Source organism: Thunnus maccoyii, chromosome 5 (genome assembly GCF_910596095.1).
Source record: "Thunnus maccoyii chromosome 5, fThuMac1.1, whole genome shotgun sequence".
NCBI classification, from domain to species: Eukaryota; Metazoa; Chordata; class Actinopteri; order Scombriformes; family Scombridae; genus Thunnus; species Thunnus maccoyii.
The window spans coordinates 8530866-8554964 of record NC_056537.1 but is presented as its reverse complement, the minus strand read 5'-3'; the positions used below and the strand labels follow the sequence as shown (position 1 = coordinate 8554964).

Here is a 24099-nt window from a genome sequence, read left to right as displayed (position 1 = left end):
AAAGAGCGACAGGTTGAAGTTTATACTGACATTTTTGTGAACTAGACTTACTAAATGCAAACATTTATACATAGGAGGAGGGATAAGACGCAAGATAAATTTGTCCTCACATATCACATCACATCTTGCTCTTTATCCAGTATTTTGGAGGATGAGGTACTTTACACTGATATCTTTTGTTTAGTTTTAGCTAAAAACTACACATATAATAACTGAAAGCTACGCTGAGAGAGAGAGAACCCTTACAGAGGATGTCGGACTTCCATTTTCATTTTTTGCTTGGGTGTGCGGTCTCCGTGGCGGATGATGGCGATAACGCAGCGCAACTCCATCCTGAATCAGAGAGAAGAGGGGATATAAGTCAGACGCTCAGTTATTTCTCCAACCTACCTCGATAACCCCCCCCACCCCCCCACTAAGACCTTAACCGACGCTGAAAAAATACCGCTCAGCATTAAGAGTGTCACTGACACCGCCGGGGGACAGATGAGACTCCAGACTTCATGATGACTGAGTGTCTCTGAGTGTGTGAGGAGGTCAGCGGGTAAGTGATCCTCAGTTACTGGGTGTTAATGTGTGAAGGGGTTTTTCCCAGCTTTTTTTCCTGGAGCATGAAACTTACGTAACCATGTATTTTTTTATTCATTCATAATGTTAAGCAAATAAATACTGGTGAAATGACTAATACATAATTATTTAAAATTTAATTAAAGGTTTTTGGTAGCACTGAATTCAAGAAAAGTACTGTCAGACCATCTGTTCATTTTCAAAAACATTGAAGACATTATTTTAAATATTTTAACCTTTGCAAACTATAATATATATATATAACTATAATATAACATACAGTATTGTATTTGAGCTTATCATATGCTCAGTAGCTAAGCAACAAAACTTTCTTTTCCAGGCTGCTCAGGAACTGGAACATCATATAGCAAATACTTTTCGTACGTACATGGTTCCTGAGGTTGTCGGGACAATGGGGATGTCTTCAGCTTCCATCGGGATGGACCAGGGGATATGAAACTGGGGGGCTAACTCTCTCATCACCATGTTCCTGTTGGGGCACAGACATATAAAATACAAGGGTAAAAATAAACATGTCATTCATGCTGCAGGAGCCTCTGTGATCCTCATTTTTACCGACGTTTACAGAGAGCTCCTTCCTGTTTTGTGCCGTGAATAAATTCATCAGAGTTCCTGCAAGGTCTTTGCACGTGATATGTGTCATCAGAGCATCACATCATGAGGAATTATGTTCGTTCTAGCGTCTGTTACTGCAGGGAAGCTACATTTCCTGTGTCAAACACTTTCTATTTGTAAAACTTATGAGTCTTTAGTCGTAAAGTTCAAGTTACTTTGCCTGGAAGGAGAGGTAATGAATCAGAAATAAACTAAGATGTAAAGCTGACAACAGGATCCTCCGAGCTGTCGACAGTTATGAATATATTACGACACGACTGCTTCAAGGCAATGTTTACTTTAAAGGTGCAGTGTGTGAGATTTAGTGGCGTCTAGCGGAACGGACTTGGCAGAAATAGAAGATAATATTCATGAGTATGTTTTAATTAGTGTATAATCACCTGAAAATAAGTATAGTTGTGTTTTCGTTACCTTAGAATGAGCCCTTTATATCTACATTGGGAGCGGGTCCCCTTCCACGGAGTCCGCCATGTTGCACTGCCTGTTTCTACAGTAGCCCAGAGTGGACAAACCAAACACTGGCTCTAGAGAGGGACTTTTCGCGAGTAGGTTCTCCTACACGCTTGGAAGGGGAGGAGTATTCAGTCGGTTGCAATCTGCAACCTCACCACTAGATGCCACTAAATCTTACACACTCGTCTTTTAAAGCCACAAAAAGAAAAATGCTTTTAAACATCAGGAACATCCGATAGAAACCAAAAAGAATAGACTGCTTCCTCATTACAACACAGAAAAATCTTTCTAAACAGGAAAACTTGAAGGTACTTTTAAATTGGACGAAACCCAGAACATGTCTTAAAAGATTTGAGCATTTATTTATTATCCAAATTATTGCTTTAGTTTGAGATTTTTTCTGAGGGGTTTGGTTTGTCTTGATTCTGGTTTTCATTATTTTCATTATTACATGATATTGTTAAACTGTTTATCTGCAAATGCATGTTTTACTTTCTGTCCGTACGCTTGTGCTCAAATATAAAACTCCTATGTTTGTAATAGACTGTAGTAATATATTATATTTTAATATTCTGCTTGAGATGATCTGTTTCATGCAGTAGGAAAGTATCAGGTCAGGGTTAATAACGTGTAAGCTGAGGTCACTTACCCCAGAACTTTGGCACAGTCGTCGTAATATTTCATGGAGTTTTTGACAAAACTGAAGCCGTTGACGTCACAGACGAAGGAATGGCCGTTGGCTCTGAGCAGGTCGAACCCACAAACTGTTTGCTAAAGTCACACACAAGAATTCAGAGATTCAGCAGAGATGTTGTTAGCCATACTGTGGAGCAAGAAGCGCCTAAAGACACGACTACAGTCTGCTTTTATTAGACAGAGTTAACACGATGGTTATAAACAAAGAACTGAGAAAAAACAGATCCAGGATCAGCACACGGTTACTGTACTGTATAGATTGAGCTTTTTAATAAAGTACCACAACTAATGTTTTGACATGAAGCTTATCTTCATGAAAGTAAAAACACAGCTGTACTCAAATCATTTTAAAGACTCAGAAGCTGCGTTATCTTGTTTGAGATACAAGAAGAAAATGTTCCAAAAACTAAATTATTTTATCGGCAACAATGAAATTCTGCATTTTTTCCTAATAATATACTCTTCACAGCACCTAAATAAATATTTATCAGGCTTTCAAGGCAACTACATATATTTGTTTAAGGAAAATTGTCCATTTGGGGTCGTTATGTTTCCTTTGAGAATACTGTTTAGTTCACTGAGTTCTGATGTTAAGACTTGTACTACAAGGAACTTATGAATAGTGTTTTTGTGCCTCCTGCTGTAGTCGTCTTAACATGTTTGTTGTGAGTCCAATGTGGTTTCTGTAACTCACTGAGTCATCCATAATCAGCTCTGAGTGATGATAGAGTCAGCATCACAGATCCTCCCTATCTACTTTATGTTTGCTGATTACAGGATTGTATTATGTTGGTCGGACCAGTGTGATATGAAGTATTCTCAGGGTGGTAGGCTTAAAAATGCTTCCGGTAACTCCCATTCATCAAGTATACAGAGATACTGCATTTAGTTTGTAAGGAGAAGATTAAAATATCTAAAGTTTATCCACGTTTGGAGTTTAGTTACTGTGGGCTGACAACTGTCTGTATTTACAGCAACTGGTTTAAAGATATTTTACTCTCAAATGGGTTTAATGAGCTGATAACAAACAGTCTTACTATCTTGTGCAGCTTAACACAAGTTGATGCAGTTTTTGTGTTAGCTTGAAATAGATTAGACATAAAAATGTACCCAGAGTTAGTTTTTGACCACTAATGGCAAAGGCAGCAATAAAAGAGCAAAAGAAGAAGACCACAAGCAGAAAAAAAGTGCAGTTTTCAAAAGAATGCATGACAAACTCAAACTGGAGTCTTTTGCTCGCCGTCCTCTGAGCCTGCTACGTGGCAGCTAACGTGATTCCAGTTTAGTTCAGCGACTCAAGTTTACCTTGAAGGCCATGCAGACTTTGCGAGCGACCAGTTTCTCCATGGCGGTCAGCATGACGGGGTAACGGATCTCCTTCCCCTCGCTGTCCCTCTCTACCTTCCCGTCCAGCGCAGGAGACTTCCGGGCCTCCGCATGGGCGTAGTCTGGACCCACTGTGTAAACCTGGGACGTCCACACACACACACATAGAAAATACCTCAGAGACGTCGGTGATTTCTTCATCTCACTATCTGGGTAATGATGCATGATTCATCAGTATGAGCCGCTGGTGCCAAAAATCAAAATAAAGCAGATAAACACCCCCAATAACTGACTGAATATCCACCGTACCTTCACATCAGTACCATCAGTGGGCATGAACTCCTCATAGATGTAGGACCCAGTCTTTCGTACGCTGCTTTCTGGGGAGTACACACTGCTACGACTCCCGATCTACAGCAAAGACAAAGAAGGATATTTCAAAGGAATTTAGAACAAAACCTGTAAATTAATATTTAATTGTGCCTCATTTTCCAACCTTTATGCCAGCTGAACAGTACTTTGTGTTCTTTTTTTTAAGTGGCCGCACACTTAAAGTGACTGTCCGATTACCAAAAAGGTAACAGGTTTAATCACTGCAGGAGCCAAATGTCAGTGTGACCTTTTATAAAATTCAAATGTTATTACGTTTTCTGTTCTGTAAGTCAGTTCAATAAATATGTTTGTTTACTTTAGTTCACCAGGACAAAACACTCAGTATCAATGTTCTTTTCCAGGGAGTCCTGGTGCATATATATTAAAAAAACAACCAATAATCAAAACATCAATATCAAACAGTCTATTAATCAGGTGCGCTGCCCAGATTTCAGTTCACATTTGAAAGCCTATAGACTAGTTTTTCCTTTGTAGACCTTTCTAACTATTCTCAGAAGTGACAATAAAAGTCAGTGTCAACTAAATATATCACATTTATTGACAAGGAAATCTTTATGTAGCTTAACATATTGAGTTTAAAACTGTCCATGAATGGCAAATTTTAGAAGTCAGTGTGACCTTAAGCAACCTCCTGAACTCCCTTGTTGTACGTAACTCTGGATCAAAGTATCTGCTGATGACTGCACTTTTTTTTTTTTTTTGCCGAGTTGCTTTGGAGACCTTGTTACCTTTCTGAACAGTCTCTGGCTGCCCCCTCCAGCAGATGTCGGGTAATAGATGTAGACATTGTGGTCTTCGGCGCACACAGGTTTCTCAACAAAGGGTTTAGGGAACACCTCCCCGTTCACCTCGACATGGTCCTCCGCCTCCACCAAGTTACACTCTGAGAAGAAAACCTTATTTTTAAAATTTACAACACAAACTTAAACAAAGGAACACAGTTGTAAGAGACAAGGGAGAAGCATAAATAATATTGCATTTAGTACGAATATACAATCAACCGTCTCTTCCTGAGAAGTCGTCATTGGAAACTGTTTGGAAAAGGGCAGGCACTTTCAAAAAATACTGTTTATAGGTGTTAAAAAATGTCTGGAGGGCATCTTAAATAATTAATAAATTGCATGGTAACACTCTCAACATTAATAAAAGGCCCACATTATCAAAGTGATTCCCTCGGTGTCTGAATATGAGACCAAGCAGCAAACATTCTCAGCTACGTGCAGTTCTGACTTTTCCCTTCATGCTTTGTTTTTACAGAACTTAAACTTGAGTTTCTGGTTCTTGCACTAAACACTGATTCATCTTTTTAGGTGACTGACGTCCGATAAGCTGCTAAACATCACAGAAGTATCGTCTTTTTTTTTTTGACGCAAAACAAACAATTCTTACTCACCTTCAGGGTTGTCGGGATCTCGGTTTAAAACAGCATAACGAGGTAGGTCAATGCCCTCTTCCTGTAGGATACGGTACACTTCCCTCCTGACAGGGAATCAAAAAACCGTTAAACAACCATCATGAGTGAGTGAGTGTGTGTGTGTGTGTGTGTGTGTGTGTGTGTGTATACTGTATAAGGTATGTGACAATAACCATTATGTCATTCCCATCATGTCAACACTCCTCTAATTTAAAAAAAAAAAGATGGCAAGTTTGAACAAGTTGGTTGCTAAAAAGAATGCAAATGCTGCCAATTTGCAGATTTTTTTGTGCCAAATGAAAACAGCGGGCCAGTAAATCTCAAGATGTGTTATTTGCATTAAACGAGTAGCAGCCACTTCAAAATTACTTGAAAAATTATTCCCATCTCATCCACTAACTGATGCAGGCCACAACAAGTCTACACACACGGTGCCCTTTACAGAATATAAATGTTAACGTGTGTGTATTACTGATTAAATCGTACCTGTCCTGTATGAAATACTGCATGTTGAGGTCATTGATGAGCAGTGGATTCCTGAGTTTGGCGTACTCCACAGCTTTGTCCAGAGGGAAACCTGAAAAATGTTGAATTGTAAATAAAATGCCAGTCATTACTATTTACAAACAGTCATCATATCATTCAGTTTAAGTCTGAACTGAGCATCCACTTTGGTTTATGGGACAAGGGAGAGTAATATATGTTATTTGTATTGGTAAAAGCATGAAAGTGTTAAAATTTGACCAATGTTTTAAACATCCAATTTTGGCCTGAAAAATTCTGGCCAACAGGAAGTGATGCATTTCCATTTTTGGTGACAACAACAGCTGCTTATTTGAAATATGTAGACGGAAAAGTTGGTATTTATGAGGAGTGATCTCCACTGTGACAGAAGAGATGAGAAAAGAAAGAAAAACAAACTTCATTAATAGAAAATCAAAATAAAAAATGTTTCGTTTCACATTTGAGAGCAGAAGCACTGCGACAAAGAGGTTTTAGCCAAAATACAGAAGAATGAGGAACTTGTCAATTAACAATTTATATTTATACAGGTTTAGACACATGTGCACAGTACACTGATTAAGTTTACTTCACTACACTCAGCTAATTAGCAGATATTGACGCATAAGTTCATTTCATACATAAAAAAAAGCACTAAACACTCCATTGTTCCCAGTTCTGAGCATGTCGGTCTGCACGTGAGCACGATAAACATCCACATCTGAAGGAAATATTTTAGGAAAAAGGTTTGTTTTCCTGCTTTTGCATAAACAAAAACACAGGACTCACATGTTCCCATGGTCGAGCTACACTACAAACATCTCCTATTAAAAATAGAACGGAAAAACCCCATGTGTGTCCCATGTGATAAAATCTGACTCAAACACACACACAGAGAGACAGACCAGTGTAAGAAGTACAGTGAATCATTGAATGTACAGTATAATATAAATACAACATACTGTGTTTTCATCCTTTGCCTTTTTTTTACAAGGCTGCTTTAGTGATAAAAACAAACTGATCCTACTATTTGATGAGTGCACTAAATGCCTAAATCTAAGTGTGTGTGAAGCAAAATGTGTTCTCATGTATAATTTAAGATAGAAGACATGTACTTGGAGAGGTGTGTTGATCTCATTCATCTAGATCTGCCTCTGTAAACCAGACACAGTCAGCTGAGGGTTTAACTTCAAGCTTTTAATAGATATTTCCAATCCCAAAGTTCTCTGTGTTTCCCATTTAGAGACTCCCAGAGACTGTTGCTGCCAGACAGCCTGACACAAACCTGGAAATCAATATAATATGGTATAAACTTTTTGGGCACTGATATTTTCTCTCAAGATAAGATAGAATATCTGATTTATATAACAGATGTAGCAGAAAAAAAATGTAATTTCAGTGGGACTTATAAGAGAAATCCATCATCAGATGTCTAACTGAACCAGATACTGTAGCAGGGAAACATCTTACTTGACTTAATTGACAGAGAATTAATCGCCAACTATTTCCATAATAGATTAATAGATCGTTTTCAGGCATTTTTTAAGAAAAAATGCTAAATTTCTCTGGTTTCAGCTTCTTTAACGTGACTATTTTCTGGTTTCTTTAGTCTTCTACGATAGTAAACTGAATATCTTTGGGTTGAGGACTATTGGTCGAGATAAAACAAGACATTTTAGGTTGAATCTTAGGCTTTGGGAAACAGTGATCTACATTTTTCACCATTTTCTGACATTTTATAGACCAAACAGCTGATAAATCAAGAAAATTAATCGACCCTTAGTTGCAGCCCTAAGTTGAGTGCTGAAGGAAGATCCAGCAGGTTTAACTTTTCCTGTGGTCAGAAACATTCAGGTATCTAGTGAATTCATGGGAAAATAAGTTGTAGTGCATCAAAGCCTCATGTGAACGGTTTAAAATTTCTATGAAGGATGGGCAAAAAACTTTTCCATATATGGAAGAGACGCATCAAAACCTCTTAGATCTTTCTTTAGTAGTACATTTCTTGGCCACATTTTCCCCCCTCCACCTCCCAGTTACTGTTTCCCCCTCGTTTGACAGAGATGCTTTAAACGATTGTAAAGTTTTACCTTTGGAGTGGAAGGAGATGAGGCAGTCGCAGAGGGGCCATTTTTCCACAGGCTCCTCCAGGATCACCTCCTCCGGGAAGATAACCACATCGATGTAGTCGAATTTACAAAGGCGGTCCAGGATCTGAGTCATGGGCTTGGAATTCGACTTCTTCATCATGGAGCATATGCCGACCACAATCTGTCGCTCTGAAGGCTTGACGAGAAGACAGGAAGGATTAGGACGGTGAAGAGAGGGATGGAGGGAGATGACAAGTGAGATGAGGGTATTGACATGCCAGAAATGTGCAAGTTGCTGCACGGTGTAGTGTTGTTGTGCTGACAGAGACTGATGGTAATGGTTATTCATTTAAATGCTTCAGCTGTAATTTGGGATTAATGCTAACATAGAATACTAACAAGCTAAATATGCATCATTAACATACTGAATGTTAGCATTTTGAGATCTAGCTCTGCTTTAAACATGCAATAACTGATTTTTTGCCACTTAGGGACAGAAAAAACAAACTGTGAATCTTTTTTTTTTACAAAAAACAGCAGTAAACGTGGACTAAACTGTGGATATCTGTTTATTCCATGACCATCTTTCAAATTTCATGAACTGTTTTTCCACTTAAACTCGACCACCACCAAAACTCCACGTTTACATACTATTTTAAAAACTATTAAATGTATGTTCAGGACCTAACGTGACAGAAAATTACTGTAAATTAGACTGCTACATTCTGCTAAAAATAGAAGAGACAGAGCACAGTTAATACCTCTTTTAGCTGAGCACTCAAGTGATAATGCTCTTCAATTTACTGCATATAAAAAGCCAAATCTTTCTCTCAGTAAACATGGACCGAGCCAGAAAGCCCACAGAGGAATCCTTTTTCCCTGTGGAGGTGGAGCGTTTATGACCGCCGTCCACTTTGTTTACTGGCTAACTTTATATGTCTGCCGTTTGATAGCTTGCCCCAGGTAGCATCCACTAGGTTTTTAAAGCTTTTTTTTGGAGGTTTGTGCAGTAAACAGCTGCCTGTAGCTGATAAGAGCAGAGTGAAGAGTGAACCAAAACAGTAGCAGACAGGCCGTAAAACCAAAAACAATCAGCTAAAAGACACTAAAATGCTCAAGAGAGCAGAAGGGAAATGCAGGGTTGGGTGATAATTCTCTATGATTAAGCTGAAAACTATCAGAGCTGCATCTATCTATTGCTGAGTCTGCTTAACGCTGAGGAAAGTCTGATAGCCTGACAAGCTAAGACTCACTTGTCCTGAAATGACCACCGTAGGGCAGATAAACCTTTTTTATTACTATAAAAAATGAATAACAGCGCGGCCTTTCCTCGGGACAAACTTTGAATAATTTTTCTACAACTGGTAAGAAGCTAAAAATAGGAGTTTTGCTCATCATCTTTCATCCCTTTGAAAATTGAGTTTCTTGTGTGTAATGAGCTCTGCAGCCTCACAGGGCCACTAGCATGTCTACAGACTATTCTTAGATCATTGATTCAGTTCCTTCTTTTGAAACATGAAAATATCACCATTCCTGCAAAAAACCCAAATTCATCATCTATGTATTTGATTTGAATTGATGAATGAATGTACTAGATTTACATGATTATTACACGTATAAAAAATGAAAATACTGTACATGTAAAACAAAGACAGATATAGAAACAAAAGCCAGAGAAGAAACCATAGCTTGTAAGCAAGCAGCTAAAACAGCACTACCATAAAGTCCTTTTATAGTTACAGGACTATACAACAGACCAGCAGCCTTACAGCTGTTTATCTGCTGCATTGTTCTCACACCAGTCTTTGTATATTTCTGTCTCCATTTCTTTTTCCACAGTCCAATTCCAAATAAAACTTTCCTCTTTAAAAATTTCCAGGCCTGTTAATTTCCTCCTGCCCAAATATGGGACATGCTCTAACCTCCTGTTCCAAAATTAAATAATCTTTTTCCACTGTGGAAATTTATAGTTAATACTGCTGATATTAATAATACTGTTCATAGACTCTAGTTTCAGCTCATGTTTGGGATATTTTATCATTTAAACTGCTCATAAAAAACACCAGAAGCAACAAGGCGCACCTCGTTGCACTCTAGGAAACCTTTTACACTTGAACACCTGTAACTTACCGACCCATCATCTTCATCCTCCATTTCCTCTTCTCGAAACATCTCGTTCTTCATGCCTGCCTCCATCTGGCCCCTGTCCTGCTCGTCATCTTCAGAGCCAACCAAAAATCGAGGAGCGTCTTGGTGAACCCGCCCCTGTCCTTCTTCTCCTTCTCCTTCTCCTGCACCTGGTCTCAGTCCGTCGCAGGGCTGGGACATCACAAACCTCTGTGCAACATGGCGGCTTCAGGTGGCTCCTCCCAGCAGAGGGGTTGTGTGAGGTCAGAGAGCGATTATGGCGGATAAAGCAGGAAGAAACCCAGTGTGTGTTACACCGTCGCTGGATGACTGATACCTGAGAGCCTGCTGACAAACTGAAGGATCTGTCGTGCCTTTCCGAGCCAGCTGATAACAGCTACGTGCAGCTGAACCTGTGCGCTGAGGTAGAAAAAAGTAGCAGAGGTCCAAAGAGGTAGAAGAGAGGGAGCGGACTCCACGTGTGCTGAGGTAGACAATCGGGATCCTGGTTGTAAAACTCCCTGTGTCAGGACAGAGGAGGTCTGGCTCTGAGAGATAGCATGTCCCAGTCTGGAGACGCTTCTTCACAGAGGAAACTTCACAGTCAACATTTGCACATCATTGTCCTTTTCCCTAGAAATAAACAAAAAGGTTAAAAAAAACATTGAGAAACTGGTCCTGTGAGTGAAAACTGTTCAGATACACAGGAGAATAAAACCTGACAGGTTAAGCCACCAGCTGACAGTTGGCTGTGCAAGCTAACTTGAATAAATATATCTGACTAACCACAGTACTGGTTGACGCAGTGTCACCACATCCACCGTTTGAGAAATAAACCTCAGGGCTGTAACATCAGCTACACAATAGAAGAGAAACTTATCGATTCCTCAGGAAACTGGGTCATTGCGACAGTAAAGACTCAAGATAAAAAAAGGTACTGAAGATAAAATAGATAAACTCTTGCTATGTTGACAACAGAAATATTTACAGATAATGGCAGTTTAAACATTTACTAATACATAGTGAAAGTGTGTTTACAGGAACAGAAGGTATGTGCATCAATACATATTCACAAAAAGACATCGTGACACATACATCATTAGTTTTAAAATGCAAGTAGAGGACTGTAAGAAAAGCATGAATCAAACCTCATTATGCAAATTATTTCCTGTTCCTGTCATGTTAGCTTCATGGCTCTAAGGATGCAAATATATCAGCTGTTCAGTGACTCCACCAGTTTCTCTAAGGCTAAAACATAAACAATTTATAGTTTATATTATGGCAGTAACAGGCTGACTTTACATAGACTGAGCTTAAAGTCATGACATACATGGCTTCTTTTGAACATTTGATTACCAGGGTAGATAATATTCAAACTAGTTAAATGTATCATGATTTTCTGACATACATAAAGGGTGCTGCTACATCTCAGAGAGGGTTTGGGTTACTAGTTAACAGACTACAAAGGAATATTGTGGTGCTGGGGTTGTTCTGTTTTACTGCCCTTTTGTTTTTATAGCTGTGTACAGACCAGAGTGTTTGTTTGCTTTTGTTTGCCTTTTTTCCCTGTTTTTTCTCCTTTTATTTTAATGTGTAACATTCATATTATCTTTATTTTTGTAGTGACGAAATGTCAAAACAAATTCAAACTTAGATGACAAAAAAAAAAGGGTTGCAAATAAATTTAGTATAGATATTCAAGGTGCTCAGATGGTAAATCTTAATGAACACTGAATTAGCTTTTTCTTGTTGTAATCATTCCTCCAGTTCATAGATGATCTCTTCATAATGCACTTGCAATGTAAGTGATGGGGGACAAAATCCACAATCCTCATTCTGTGCAAAAATGTATTTAAAAGTTTATCTGAAGCTAATATGAAGTTTCATCCATCCAAAATAGTCAAATCAAGTAAATATCTTTCAACGCTACAGTCTTTTTAGTGCCAAAGTCTCTCTTTTTGTTACTATACTTTGTTACTATACTATATTACTATACTATAAATGTGGCAGATAACCACTTGATGTGACTAACTCAGACTGCTGAAGCCTCATATAAGCTTCAGATAAACTCTTAAATGACTGTGTGGACACACTGTGGATTTTGACCCCCATCACTTACATTAAAAGCACATTTGAAGGGGATCTTTTAACAGCCAGTATGAACAGGAGGAATGATTACAGCTTGAAAAATTGTGAACCTGTCCTTTAATTACTTTGTTGACTCCCTGACTATCACTCTTCCGCTACTGTGAGGTCAGCATATTCAGTATTGGGTGAAATGTCTTTGCAACTATTGGATGAACGGCCATGAAACTTCATTCACACATTTCATGTCCCCCTCCAGATCAACTGCAATAACTCTGGTGGTCCTTTAAGTTTTACTGTCATGAATTAGCAAAAGTTAGCATGCTAACACATTCAATTAAGATGGCGATGGTGGACATGGTCAACATTATTTTCTAAACAACATGTAAACATCATTCTGGTGAGCATGTTAGCAGTATTCAGATCCACTAGTGTGGTTGTAGAGTCTTAGTCTTATCATTTTGTGAAGGTAGAAAGGCCTCAAAACAGAATTTACATCATGTGACGCTCAGACTTTAATGTAGCTCTGTTAACTCTTCCAGATGAAGAGTCACTGGACAATCATTAATAACTATTACACACATACAGCTCACACACCCACCAAACACTTACTAAACACAACAACAACGTCGTCGTCTACTCCACGTGAGCCTGCTGCTGACTCAGAGCATTTCATTTTGTAAAGAGCTCACGCTGCTGTTTGTTGTCGCCATGGCTACGGAGCCTGAAGAGGAGCCAGACTGTCTCCTTGTTGTGTGTCCTGTACGTACGTTGAAGTGGATCACATTACTCTGCTTTGCATTTCACTTTTCAAAACAGAGCCACTCAAGTAACGTCTGCGTTGGACCAACTGTCATTTTTATAATTATTAAATGATCGTTACACTTGAATGTGTTACCCTCAGTCTATAGTTGTCTAACCTAAAACATATTTAATTATTTATGCACTCATTAACTCTCCCTGCACAGTTTCTCTCAGCTAGTTAGGATTCAAACCACAAGACCTATTCTGTAACCATCCCTAGTCTATCCCTTCTCTTCTTTTCATGAATAATTTCAACACTATTTAATGTACTTTTTCAGATTTTTGTTTTCAAATGCTGATTTTGTGATGAATTGCCCAAATTTTCTTTTACATTTCTTCTTTTTTTCGGATGAAAAATGTGTTTTTATAAATGAAAAAGGTATCAAACGTTAGTATGGCTGAATGCCTCGGTGATATAAAATAACGTTTTTACTTATAGTGCCAAGTTCTGAATTTCAAAATGTCATTAAATGTCTCGTCCTATGCAGCACACAGCCTCTAAACTACGCCTTACAACTCTGACCAGCATGTAAAGTGATGGAAACTTTGTACATAAACTTTGGATCAATGTGAAAAACTATCTCACTGACTCTTCATATCAAGTCCTTTTTGTTTCTCATCAGCCAACGTACTGATGCAACAATGAAGCCGTTTCTGCAATTGCTTTTGAATTTCCACTTCCCAGATGTTTTAAACTGGGATATTCTGGGAAGTGGACCAAAGAAAGCTGCTATTTGTTGTCATTGTATTTACTGTAATGCCAGTCTGAAATGAAGACAATGGGAGTTTCAGCCCATCCTCTTAATGTGGCTTTCCAGTTCCCACCCAGTAGAGGAACATTGTTGTTATGTGTGCGTGTGAGCAGTATTCTGATTGGCCCATAATCAGGGTTGTTGGACCGTGAGCAACAACAAATATACCTCCTCTCATCTGGTGAGTCTATCAAAACATAATGCACTTAATGCAAGTGAAGAACAAGCTCTAGAGGTACAAATAAGACCAATATATACACTGAAAGAAGGGAGAAATGTCAAACTATGGAACAACAAACCTCAGTTCCTCGACACAAATTTGGTAACAGAGAAAAGATGACATGACTGAATGTTTAACACTAAAGTAAAGTAATGTTGGTGCAGTTTTCAAAATCACATTGTCATGGTTCTTGTACCAAAAATCCATTGTGAAACCATTGTGAAACTGCTAACAATGACCACATTTTACCAAACATTTGCAACCCTAGTGCTTCGACATAATGTGTGTGTGCGTGTGTGTGGTCACTGCTTATCTGTTAAGTCTGAGTGATATCTGATCCAATACCAAACAATAAAGAAACAAAGCTGTTATGTCATTCCGCGGTAACTGAGCCAAAGCCGAAGAGCGACATGTGAAATGTAGCCAAGGCAGCTATAAGAAGATACTTGCCAATGAACCATGTACACAAACACTACACACAGCCAAAGCCAGTTTATGCGTCTCTCTCATCGGTGTAGCCTGACCCCCCCCCCCCCCCCTTCAACAACCACCACCACCACCACAAACAGCCAAACAGCTGACTCGAGAGGAAAAGCCTCCAGAAACAGATGGGCAGATCATATCACCTCTCACTGACGGCACACAAGCCAACTATGCACGCCACACGGTCTTTGAATAACTGCAAGAACTTATTTAAAGTCGCTTCCACTCTCATATGGTGCAGGGGTTTTTTTTGTTTTTTTTTTTAAATTGGCTCCGTTAGCGCTGGTGAAACATTTTGGCTGCCGAACAGCAGACACGGTCTTCCTGTGTCCTAACATTTCCGCCAGGACATATCTCAACTAAATCTCACACGTGACCCAGCCTAACCTTGGCACCCAGAAATAACCGTGTCCTCTTCTGAAGCCGGGAGGGCGAGACAGAAACCGAAGGGTGGAGCCAAGGCACGAGGGTCGGGTGCCATGGGCCAGCTACGCTACCCAAAGATAACTCATCATTACTAACCTCTGAGGTGATGACAGGCCGCACTAAGGGAAGTGGAAGCACTTCTTGCTGGCCCGGGGTCGAAGAACACTAACAGAGATAAACTTGTAAATACATACCCATAACTGCTGTAAGAAGGCACCACTGGGCTTGACTTTATTCAGTGTTTACTAGGCCAAGGACACGACCTTTACTGGGCTGGCAGGATAAGCTGGCAGCACATTACAAGGAAAATGTTGCATGATGGGTAGAAACACCTGTATCTAATCAAGCAAGTTTAAATTCCAGCCACAGATTACTGTAAATCACTTCAAGCAGCAAAGTATTTGCTTCTTGGTAAACTGAGCTGGTGTAGTGACCAATAGGTTGGAAGAAAACAACACGCTGTTAAAGTGGCGTATGACTCAACACCACTGGTGGTTCAGCTTTGCATATGATTATACTTTTTTTTCCCTAGGTATACTGTGGTCTGAAGCAACATTTACTTAGAAAATCAATTCCCCTTACACCGGATTTGCATTTCGTAGGTATCCGTGATGTGTGCACAAGTCTTTCCGCTGTTTGCCACCGTTTGAAGTCTCTGACAAAATAAAACTGAACATGTTCCCAACATCAAAAATAAAGAAAGTAAATCTGAGCCATGCCCTAAATAGACAATGTTAGGTACTTGAGCATTCAAACACATACAAAAATAAATTGTTGTCTTTGGATAATGTTGACTTTTGATTCGGTTTTGGACTATCCCAGTTATAGGCTATATGTTGCATGTAAAGACCATGTCTTGGTTTCAGAAACCTGATTCAAGCCCTTATCTTGGTTTTGAGAGACCTGAATGCTACCTGAGGTACTCCAATAGAAACCAGGACACTGTGGCATCCAGGTTTCTGAATATTCTTTGTTTGTGAGATGTTGAGGAATCTGGACACAGATGATCAGAAACCAGGTTACTTATCATGTTAACAGGGATATGAATCAACCAGGTTTCTCACGTTCCATATAAACACCAAATCCAGAATATGTTCCAAGACCAGGATAAAACTCAAAACCAGGATACTAGCATTCATGTAAAAGCACACATTGATGTCATGCTTTCATTGGGTTCTGTAGTTTGTAGTTTGACAACATGTGGTACCCTTTTTAGCGCTGTGTATCGTACCTCAGTTTTTTGAGTACCGACTGAAATGCGTCAATAAATTCGAGTACTGAAAGATGGCAGGTTTGGTCAGATTTTAAGTCGTGTTTACTGATTCTTTGATAACCTATTTTCTGGTGTAGATCATAAGATTTTAACTGTGAGCTATTGTGCATCCGCTCGTGTTAAAAAGGCTCTGATCTGTTCATTAGTTGTGAGGAACACTACACAGCACGTAAAAACTGTTGTGTAAAGTCCAAATGTCTGGAGGGAGTTAGGGTTGGTAGGATATAAGATTTTATCTTATAATTGGGATAAAAACACTCAAGATAATTTAAATCGTGAATATCCTCATGAGTGACTTGAAGAAGCTGTTTAGCTTACTAACGACAGTCCTATTTATTCTGAATTACCATTTGCCACAGGGGGGAGCCGGCATCTTTCCAGTCATTCATCATCATGGTATCGTTAATTGCAATTATTTTGGCGAGGATAATCGTAACATTAAATTTTCATATCGTCCACGCCTAGAGAGAGTTTTCTAACGTCTTAGAAAATAACCCTGATGATGTGTTCAGGGTTATCCAAGATTTCTAACAGAAAGCATGTGTTAAAAACTGAAGGTGTTGAGTTTGAAAGACATTAATGTTTACTAGTCAGAGATGGTCTAACAAAAGACACTGGGGGGTTGCGCTGTGGGAAACGTAGGATCCAGCAATTTTTGGAGCTTGACCCATGAAAAAGAGTAAAATTCAGGATATCTCGTCCTCCGCTGCTTTTGACAATTCATTTTCATTCAGGAGGACATCACATTTTCCACATTTCCAGGTCTATATTTTGATTCTAGGGCTCTATTGGAATATCTTTGCATGACTTACAGTTAAAAAAAAACCTTTTTATCATTACCTGGCCCTTTATGCAGCCCCTCGGTTCAGCCTCTGTCTGATAGAGGCCATTTCCTTTATAATTATAAATAAATAACATGTCCGCTTTAATCTGTAAATTCCTCAACTTTATGCAAGTGCATTACTACAACATTTTACACTGATTTATTGAGAAAAAATGTATTGTATTGAAAGTATGACTCTCCAATACAGGCCACTATGAGTTTTGTCCAAGGTTTTGGTGGTGATGATGTGAAGTTTTGGACGCCTATAGAGGTCGATTAAAGCCAGACATTACCTAACGTCCTTTTAACTGAGGATGAAACAAAGGCGACAGACAGAGGAACCAGACAAAATTCACTCTGTGATACCAAATATAGCACTGTCCCCTGTCTGCTAGTTCGAGTGTTGCCATAAAAAAAATAAAAAAAACCTGGCCTGCATCACCTATGAATAAATTAGGAGGCTGATTAAAAACATCCCCTGCTGTCATCTTCAGGTCTTCGTCCACAGATGAGTCACCTACTTCATCGCGGCGCGGCCAGAGATCAACAACACGGCTCCAATAAAAAGGCTTTTAACCTTTGAGACTGTTTACCGCAGGAAGCCTGGGTCGTGTTTATGAGCAGAGAGTCGGTCATTAGCTCCTATTCACTATCACCATTACTCTGATAAGATGGCAAATGAAAACCATCATGGCACACTGTGCAAATGGCAACGGTTTACATGTCTATTACAGATTTGTATTTTGTGGGTGGAGAGAATAACTGCAGGTCACTTCTAAGCGAGGAAAATAAATAAGTAATAAGTGTTTGTGATTGAGACGGGGGGCTTTTACTGTCAAATAAACGTAAGTGATATTAAAGGTTAAAAGCATGATGCTGAACGAGTGAGCAGCTTGTTATCGAAAGAGTTTAAGGCTGAATCATTAAGGAAACTGTCAATTATTAGATCCAATAAAACTTACTGCTGAACTGCACAAAGTTATCAAGGCAGGAAACATCAGCCACAAAATATCAGCCCTTTATGGTCAGATAACATGCTGATTATGTTATCAGGACTCAACTACCAGTGGAGCAGCAGTTACAGCTGCATCTACAAGCTTAGAAATTCATTATGAACTGAGCTCTTGAGAAATTAGCTTTGTTTGCAAATGCAATCTGCCGTCATTACTCTGAAAACAGACGCCGGCGTACCGCAGGCCCTGCAGAACGGTCCCATTATTTCTAACTCATCAACACAAACATTTCTCACTCTGGAAGATGTTATGTTGGGTTTACATCATGCATGAGATGTGGAAAAGATACAAGACTTCATTTTTCTGCTCCAAAGCCTCGGATGTATGACTTTTGTGAAGTACACAGCTCTCAGGGTTACGATGAAATTAAATTTTAATGGATCCCTTAAGAGAATCTGCGATGCTGCAGCAGTAGATTATATACAAAAAGAGCAGGAAGAGATACATAGAGGACACAGGATGACTTGGAATATATACAAGCACACAGCAGATGGAGTTTATATTAAAGTATGGTACAAAGGTGACAGTTTCTGAATGGACAGTTTTAACACCAGAGGATGCCAAGTAAAATTTATGAATGAGAAGTAAGGAGAAGTGTATAGATCTCATATTAATAACGATAATTTCCAAAACAACAGCAGGACCTCATGAGTAACAGAATAAATGTTTTCTGACTGACTTATGACATAAAATGTGCAAAATGTGCATATTTACGTTATCATTATCTACTTAATGCACTTAATGTTTTGTTTTTTTAAGTTTACAAAATCTAGATAAGTATATAAAAAGAAAAAGTTTAGACATTTCCATAGTACAGCGGCAACATGTGCACTGAAAGATGCTAATGTGAATTGTTCAAATGTGCATGTAAATTACACAATTTTCATAACAATAGCTGCCATTTCCATGACAACTGAGCCATCTGGTTATGAAAAGTACGAGATGTTGTTTAAAGCTCTGGGAAAAGATAGTAAGTGGATCCTGAGTTAAGATTATTGTCTCAAACATAGAAACAGTGTCGACAGTTTCACATTTGTAAAACAGTGTTTAGATGGTATGTTAAGATCTGTGAGATGAAGGACAGTTTCCTGGACAGAAAAGCCCAGTTTTTTGAACAAAAGGATGATTTTAAGTTAATATCTTCACTGAATGTTGGTTTAGTTTAAGATCAGCTTTAACTGCTGTCCACAAAATCAGCAGAGAGATCAAAGAGCCTAACCTGAAACAAGTTGTTTCCTGTTACAGTGGTTTGATTTTTTTTGGTATCTTGTTGTGCTACGAGCTATGCAACTTAACTAACCATTCATCGATAAACCGTTTTGTCTGTGAGATGTTAAGAAGCCCACAGTGACGCTTTCAATTTACTTGCTTTGTCTGAAACCTAAATATATTCAACTGACTGTTACATAGATGAAAACAGCAAATGCTCACGTTTAAGAAGCTAATCGATTAACTGTTCAATCGCTCATACTGTGAGCATAAAAAGCGACAATAAAAACTGAGTTATCAGGGTTTTTTTGTTGCTGTGACGTCCAGTCTCCTGCAGACACTGTGGCTCTTTGGCCTGCAGCCAGCTCTCAGGGCTCTCAGCCACAACACCAAAGGACCAGCTGTCGTCTACCAGCTGACCAGTCAAACAGCGTGTAGTTAGTGCTGGCACAAAATGAACGAACAAATCTAAAGTGCCAATTCATATATACTCGACCGCCGATACTAATCGCAGCTCTCGTACAGACTCGCTGTCCTCTAAACATCCCGTACATGCTGATCTGCTGCCTGTATGCCAAAGAATACTGAACACCACCTGAGTCTCGCCTGGGGATCGCCAGAGTCGCTCATGTAGACTCGGACTCGGTGCTTGTAGCCTCTGGATACTGGAAATACTCTCTGCTGCAGTTTGGTTGATACAATAGTTAGATTACTTCAGTGCCTGTTGATAATTGTTTTTGATTGATAAGTGTTGGATTGATTTTGTCATGATACAAATACTAGTCTGTATTTACTGTAGCACCAACACAATTATCACAATAAGTAAATTAAAAACAATGAATGATTTAACCAAATATCAGCTGTATTTAGCATCCAGCCTAATGTTTTGGGAAGGATATTGATGCATAAATGTGTTTACTAAACACTTGTTACACATCTGGTTAGAGTGGTACACAACATCCAGTACTAGAAAACTCAAAATACTCAAACTTGAACTTCCCAGCACTACATCCAGTACTGGTGGTTTCCAAAATACTTCCAACTTTCCAACTTGACGCCATTAATCTAATGATGCAACGGTCACATCAACCTGCACTGACTGTATTAGCTGTTCATTTCATCTGTGGTTTCTTGATTCATTTATAAAGCAGTGAAAATATTGTTATTATAATGAGTGTTTCTCTTCTAATCCAAGTCATCATGGAACTATTTCTCATCCACAGGACTTCAGTGTCTTTACTACCACGTCTGTGATACATTTCCTGCCATTTAGAAATCTTTTACTTGCGTTCTTCTCGTTGTTGCATTAGTCTTTATTATTGTTGGCTCTTGTCTTCTCCAAAGCAAGAGGAAGTTTTGAAACTGTCTCCATGTGCCAACTATGTCTTCTGTTATAACACTACTGCAAACTCTAAACTAATATTACTACAACTGTATATCCTTTTAAGAGGGACTGTAGCTCTTGCCAGACCGTCGCTGGTTGAACTGAACACTGTGTATTAGAGCTGCAACAATTAGTTGATTAATAATTGATGGACAGAAAATGAAACTATTTTGATAATCAATGAATCATTCTGAGTCATATTTTTAGTTAAAAAAGTGTCCAAATTCTCTGTCTCTGGCTTCTCTGTTTTTTAAATTCAGTCTTCTGTGACAAGAAGACATTTAAAGACATCAACTTTATCGCCATTTTTCACCATTTTCTGACATTTTATAGACCAAGCGACTAATCAATTAATCAACAATGAAAGCAATAGTTAGTTGCATCCCTACTATATATATATATACAGATATATATTAACTCCCAGATGATGATTCTCAGAGCCAAATCAATTAGTCAATTTATTGATTAGTTCATCAACAACAGCAATCAACAGCAAAAATGCCAAACGTGTTTCTGTTCAGGTTTCTCAATAGTGATGATTTCCTGTTTTTCTTTGTCTTCTGTTATGTAAAATTGAATATTTGGTGTTTTGGGCTGTTAGTTGAACAAAAGAAGCTACAGTAAGATGTCAAATTGGGATTTAGGGGAAAATGTGATGGACATTTCTAACAAGACCAAACGAGGAATAGTCAATAGGTTAATCAAAATGAGTGAAAATAATCAGCTATAAAAACTTTCCTGTCAATACTCAGAGAGTATAACAGTTCATGGAGGAAGGACTCACATGTTCCCACCCACAGCAGCCACACACACTTCTGTCAGCACTCCCAGTTCCACTCTCTTTGTAAGTTATTGTCAAATTCACATTTCAAAAGTGGCCAAATCAGCTTTGATACTTTTTAACAACAAACTGGTGATAATCTGACCTCTCGATTCGGTGGTTTATACAAGCTGTTTGAGAGAAACCATCACAGGTGTCCAGCTGCCTGTTTCAAGCCTTCAAATGACAATAAAAACCTCAATGAATGAAGTCAGATGAACGCGTGGTTCCGGTGGGGATGAATAAACCGCTGAAAACACACATTAAATAAATCAGTGCGTCGGCCTGCTCACTACACAGCACTCTTGACAGACACAGCTTACAATACAAGGCGATAAACGTGTATCTGCTTTTAGATATTTCCACCGACACAACGGCGGAGTCCAACTTTCCTCTCTGGCAGGACTCACAGCCAGACATTGAGAGCGTTATAAAAATGTTAAAATCAACGGGACTTACCGGCGGAAATCTACTGAAGTCAGTCAGCTGTTCACTTCCTCGTTTCCCCCTGACTGAACTGTGACTGAAGGGGAAACTGCTGCCTGAGTTTACTTCAGTTTTTTCTTTTTTTAACTGACTGTAAAGTTGTGAGCTACAAGCTGAAAGTTGATGTCCGGTCAGTGCTGCCGGTTAGCTGCTGCCGCCTGCTGCTGCTGCTGCTGCTAGCTTCCTTCCCTTTCTTTCTCTTCACCTTTTTGTTTTTCTTTTTTTTTTACATAAAGTTGAGTTTTTTTAAAGCCACGACGTCACTGCCATCCAGCGGCCGAATAGATGTACTGCAGCTCTGCAGCACTGCACACTTAAGGAGATAAGATAAAAAGGATGTTTTGTGCCAAAGATGCTCAATATATATGGTGAAATAAATATATAGGTAGTGGTGGAAGAAGTACTCAGATCCTTTACTTAAGTAAAAGTACCAATACAGCAATGTAAAAATACTCCTGAATGAAGTATTAATATTAGCAGTATTAGCAAAATGTAGTTAAAAGTATTGCAGTAAAAGTAGTGGTTTGGTCCCTCTGACTGATATATTTTTATATATGACATCATTAGATTATTAATACTGAAGCATCAGTGTGTAAGCAGCATGTTACTGTTGTAGCTGCTGGAGGTGGAGCTAGTTTGAACTACTTTATATACAGTTAGCTAGTTTAGTCCAGTGGTTCCCAACCTAGGGGTCAGGCCCCTTAAAGGGTCACCAGATAAATCTGAGGGGTCGTGAGATGATTAATGGGAGAGGAAAGCTTTTGGACTTTTTCTCTAATCTTTGATTTTATTTGAAATATTGGATCATTTGAACATTTATTGAAATGAAACCATGTGAGAAGTTTAGAGGGATAAATCACTATTTGGTGGATCTGTTAACAACTCATAGACATCTGAAATGAGACCCTGACTACACACTGCTTTTTGTAAGACGTCAAAAGCCAAAAAAGGTTGGAAACCACTGGTTTCATCTTTAACAATGTGTTGTATTTTAAAAGCTTGTTGTATTATCCATTGTGTCAAATCTTCATCTGAAAAGCTGTCAGATAAATGTAGTGGAGTGGACGTATAAAGTAGCATCAAATGGAAATACTCAAGTAAATACTACTCAAGTACAATATTTCCCTCTAATATGCAGTGGAGTAAAATGAATAATGTTGTACAAAATGGAAATACTGAAATAGTTAGTACAAAGTAATATTTTATTATTCCTAAATGCGGATGTTTGCTGAATTTATGAATTAGCACTATTACTCTCTCTTTTTATCTATGTAATTGGTTTCTCAGTTGCTTGTGTCTGTTTAAATAAAAAGGATCATTTATAAACTTCAGTCAAAGCTCAACTGTGGTTTAATCACTTCCCATTTTCCTCCAAGTCATACCGAGCAGTCAGAGGTTTCCGTGGTTGCAGAAAATTTGGAGATTATTCATTTGCAGGATGCAGACTGAACCACAGACTGTATGTGGGCCATTTACAATTCTCAGTTTCTAAATAAATTTATACAGATTAATGTTGGTTTATTATTGAATACAGATACACTGAAAATATTAGACAATTCAAATAAACATTAAATCAAGTCACATAATAAACTGACTGATGCTGAACATTCATTATCTTTCCCTTGGGCAAAATTTAGACTCGCTCTCAATAATGTAGCAATGGTCCTTAAGGCTGACTAGAGGTATGTGTGAAAATATTAATGTGTTGTTACAGTATCTCTCCTTGGTGGACTAGTGGAAGCAGAAACAGCAACATGACAAATGAAATTGAAGTAGAGGAATGGAAAAACGCACAATTTATTTTAACTATTGACAATATTTAGAATTACATGAACATTCTCAACATGTGGGGGACAACAGGACAAAATGGTTGTTCCAAAGTAAAATAAATTAATTAAAACAAAACTTGGCTTAATTAATCACTACTCTGAAAACAAAGACCCAAACAAAAGACCTAACTTGCTCATCTACATAGTGACTTAAACAAAAAACATTACTTACGTGAGTGTACAGGTTACCCCAACACCTAACGCCCCTAACCTCCCACCACATAGCTCTTACATTGTTTAACAAGTTTAATGTAATAGAATACCAACAGGTAAAACACACATATAAGTC

At 38.6% G+C, this 24099-nt stretch overlaps 1 protein-coding gene across 5 annotated transcripts in view; it reads right to left on the bottom strand.

The window, feature by feature from the left end:
• ppip5k1b (diphosphoinositol pentakisphosphate kinase 1b) overlaps positions 1-22141 on the bottom strand; it is a 56885-nt gene extending 34744 nt beyond the window's left edge. For all 5 annotated transcript variants that reach the window (XR_006096233.1, XM_042412071.1, XM_042412072.1 and 2 more), the window contains exons 1-11: positions 21955-22141; positions 10207-10836; positions 8077-8272; positions 5972-6062; positions 5465-5550; positions 4800-4954; positions 3988-4089; positions 3658-3819; positions 2306-2427; positions 956-1057; positions 247-333 (exon numbers count right to left, since the gene is read on the bottom strand). Coding sequence is in view for 4 of the 5 variants with exons in the window: in XM_042412071.1 (XP_042268005.1) it covers positions 247-333; positions 956-1057; positions 2306-2427; positions 3658-3819; positions 3988-4089; positions 4800-4954; positions 5465-5550; positions 5972-6062; positions 8077-8272; positions 10207-10404 (1301 nt within the window). In the remaining variant the exon portion in view is untranslated. The remainder of the gene's footprint in view (positions 1-246; positions 334-955; positions 1058-2305; positions 2428-3657; positions 3820-3987; positions 4090-4799; positions 4955-5464; positions 5551-5971; positions 6063-8076; positions 8273-10206; positions 10837-21954) is intronic.
• Positions 22142-24099: the final 1958 nt, after the last annotated feature.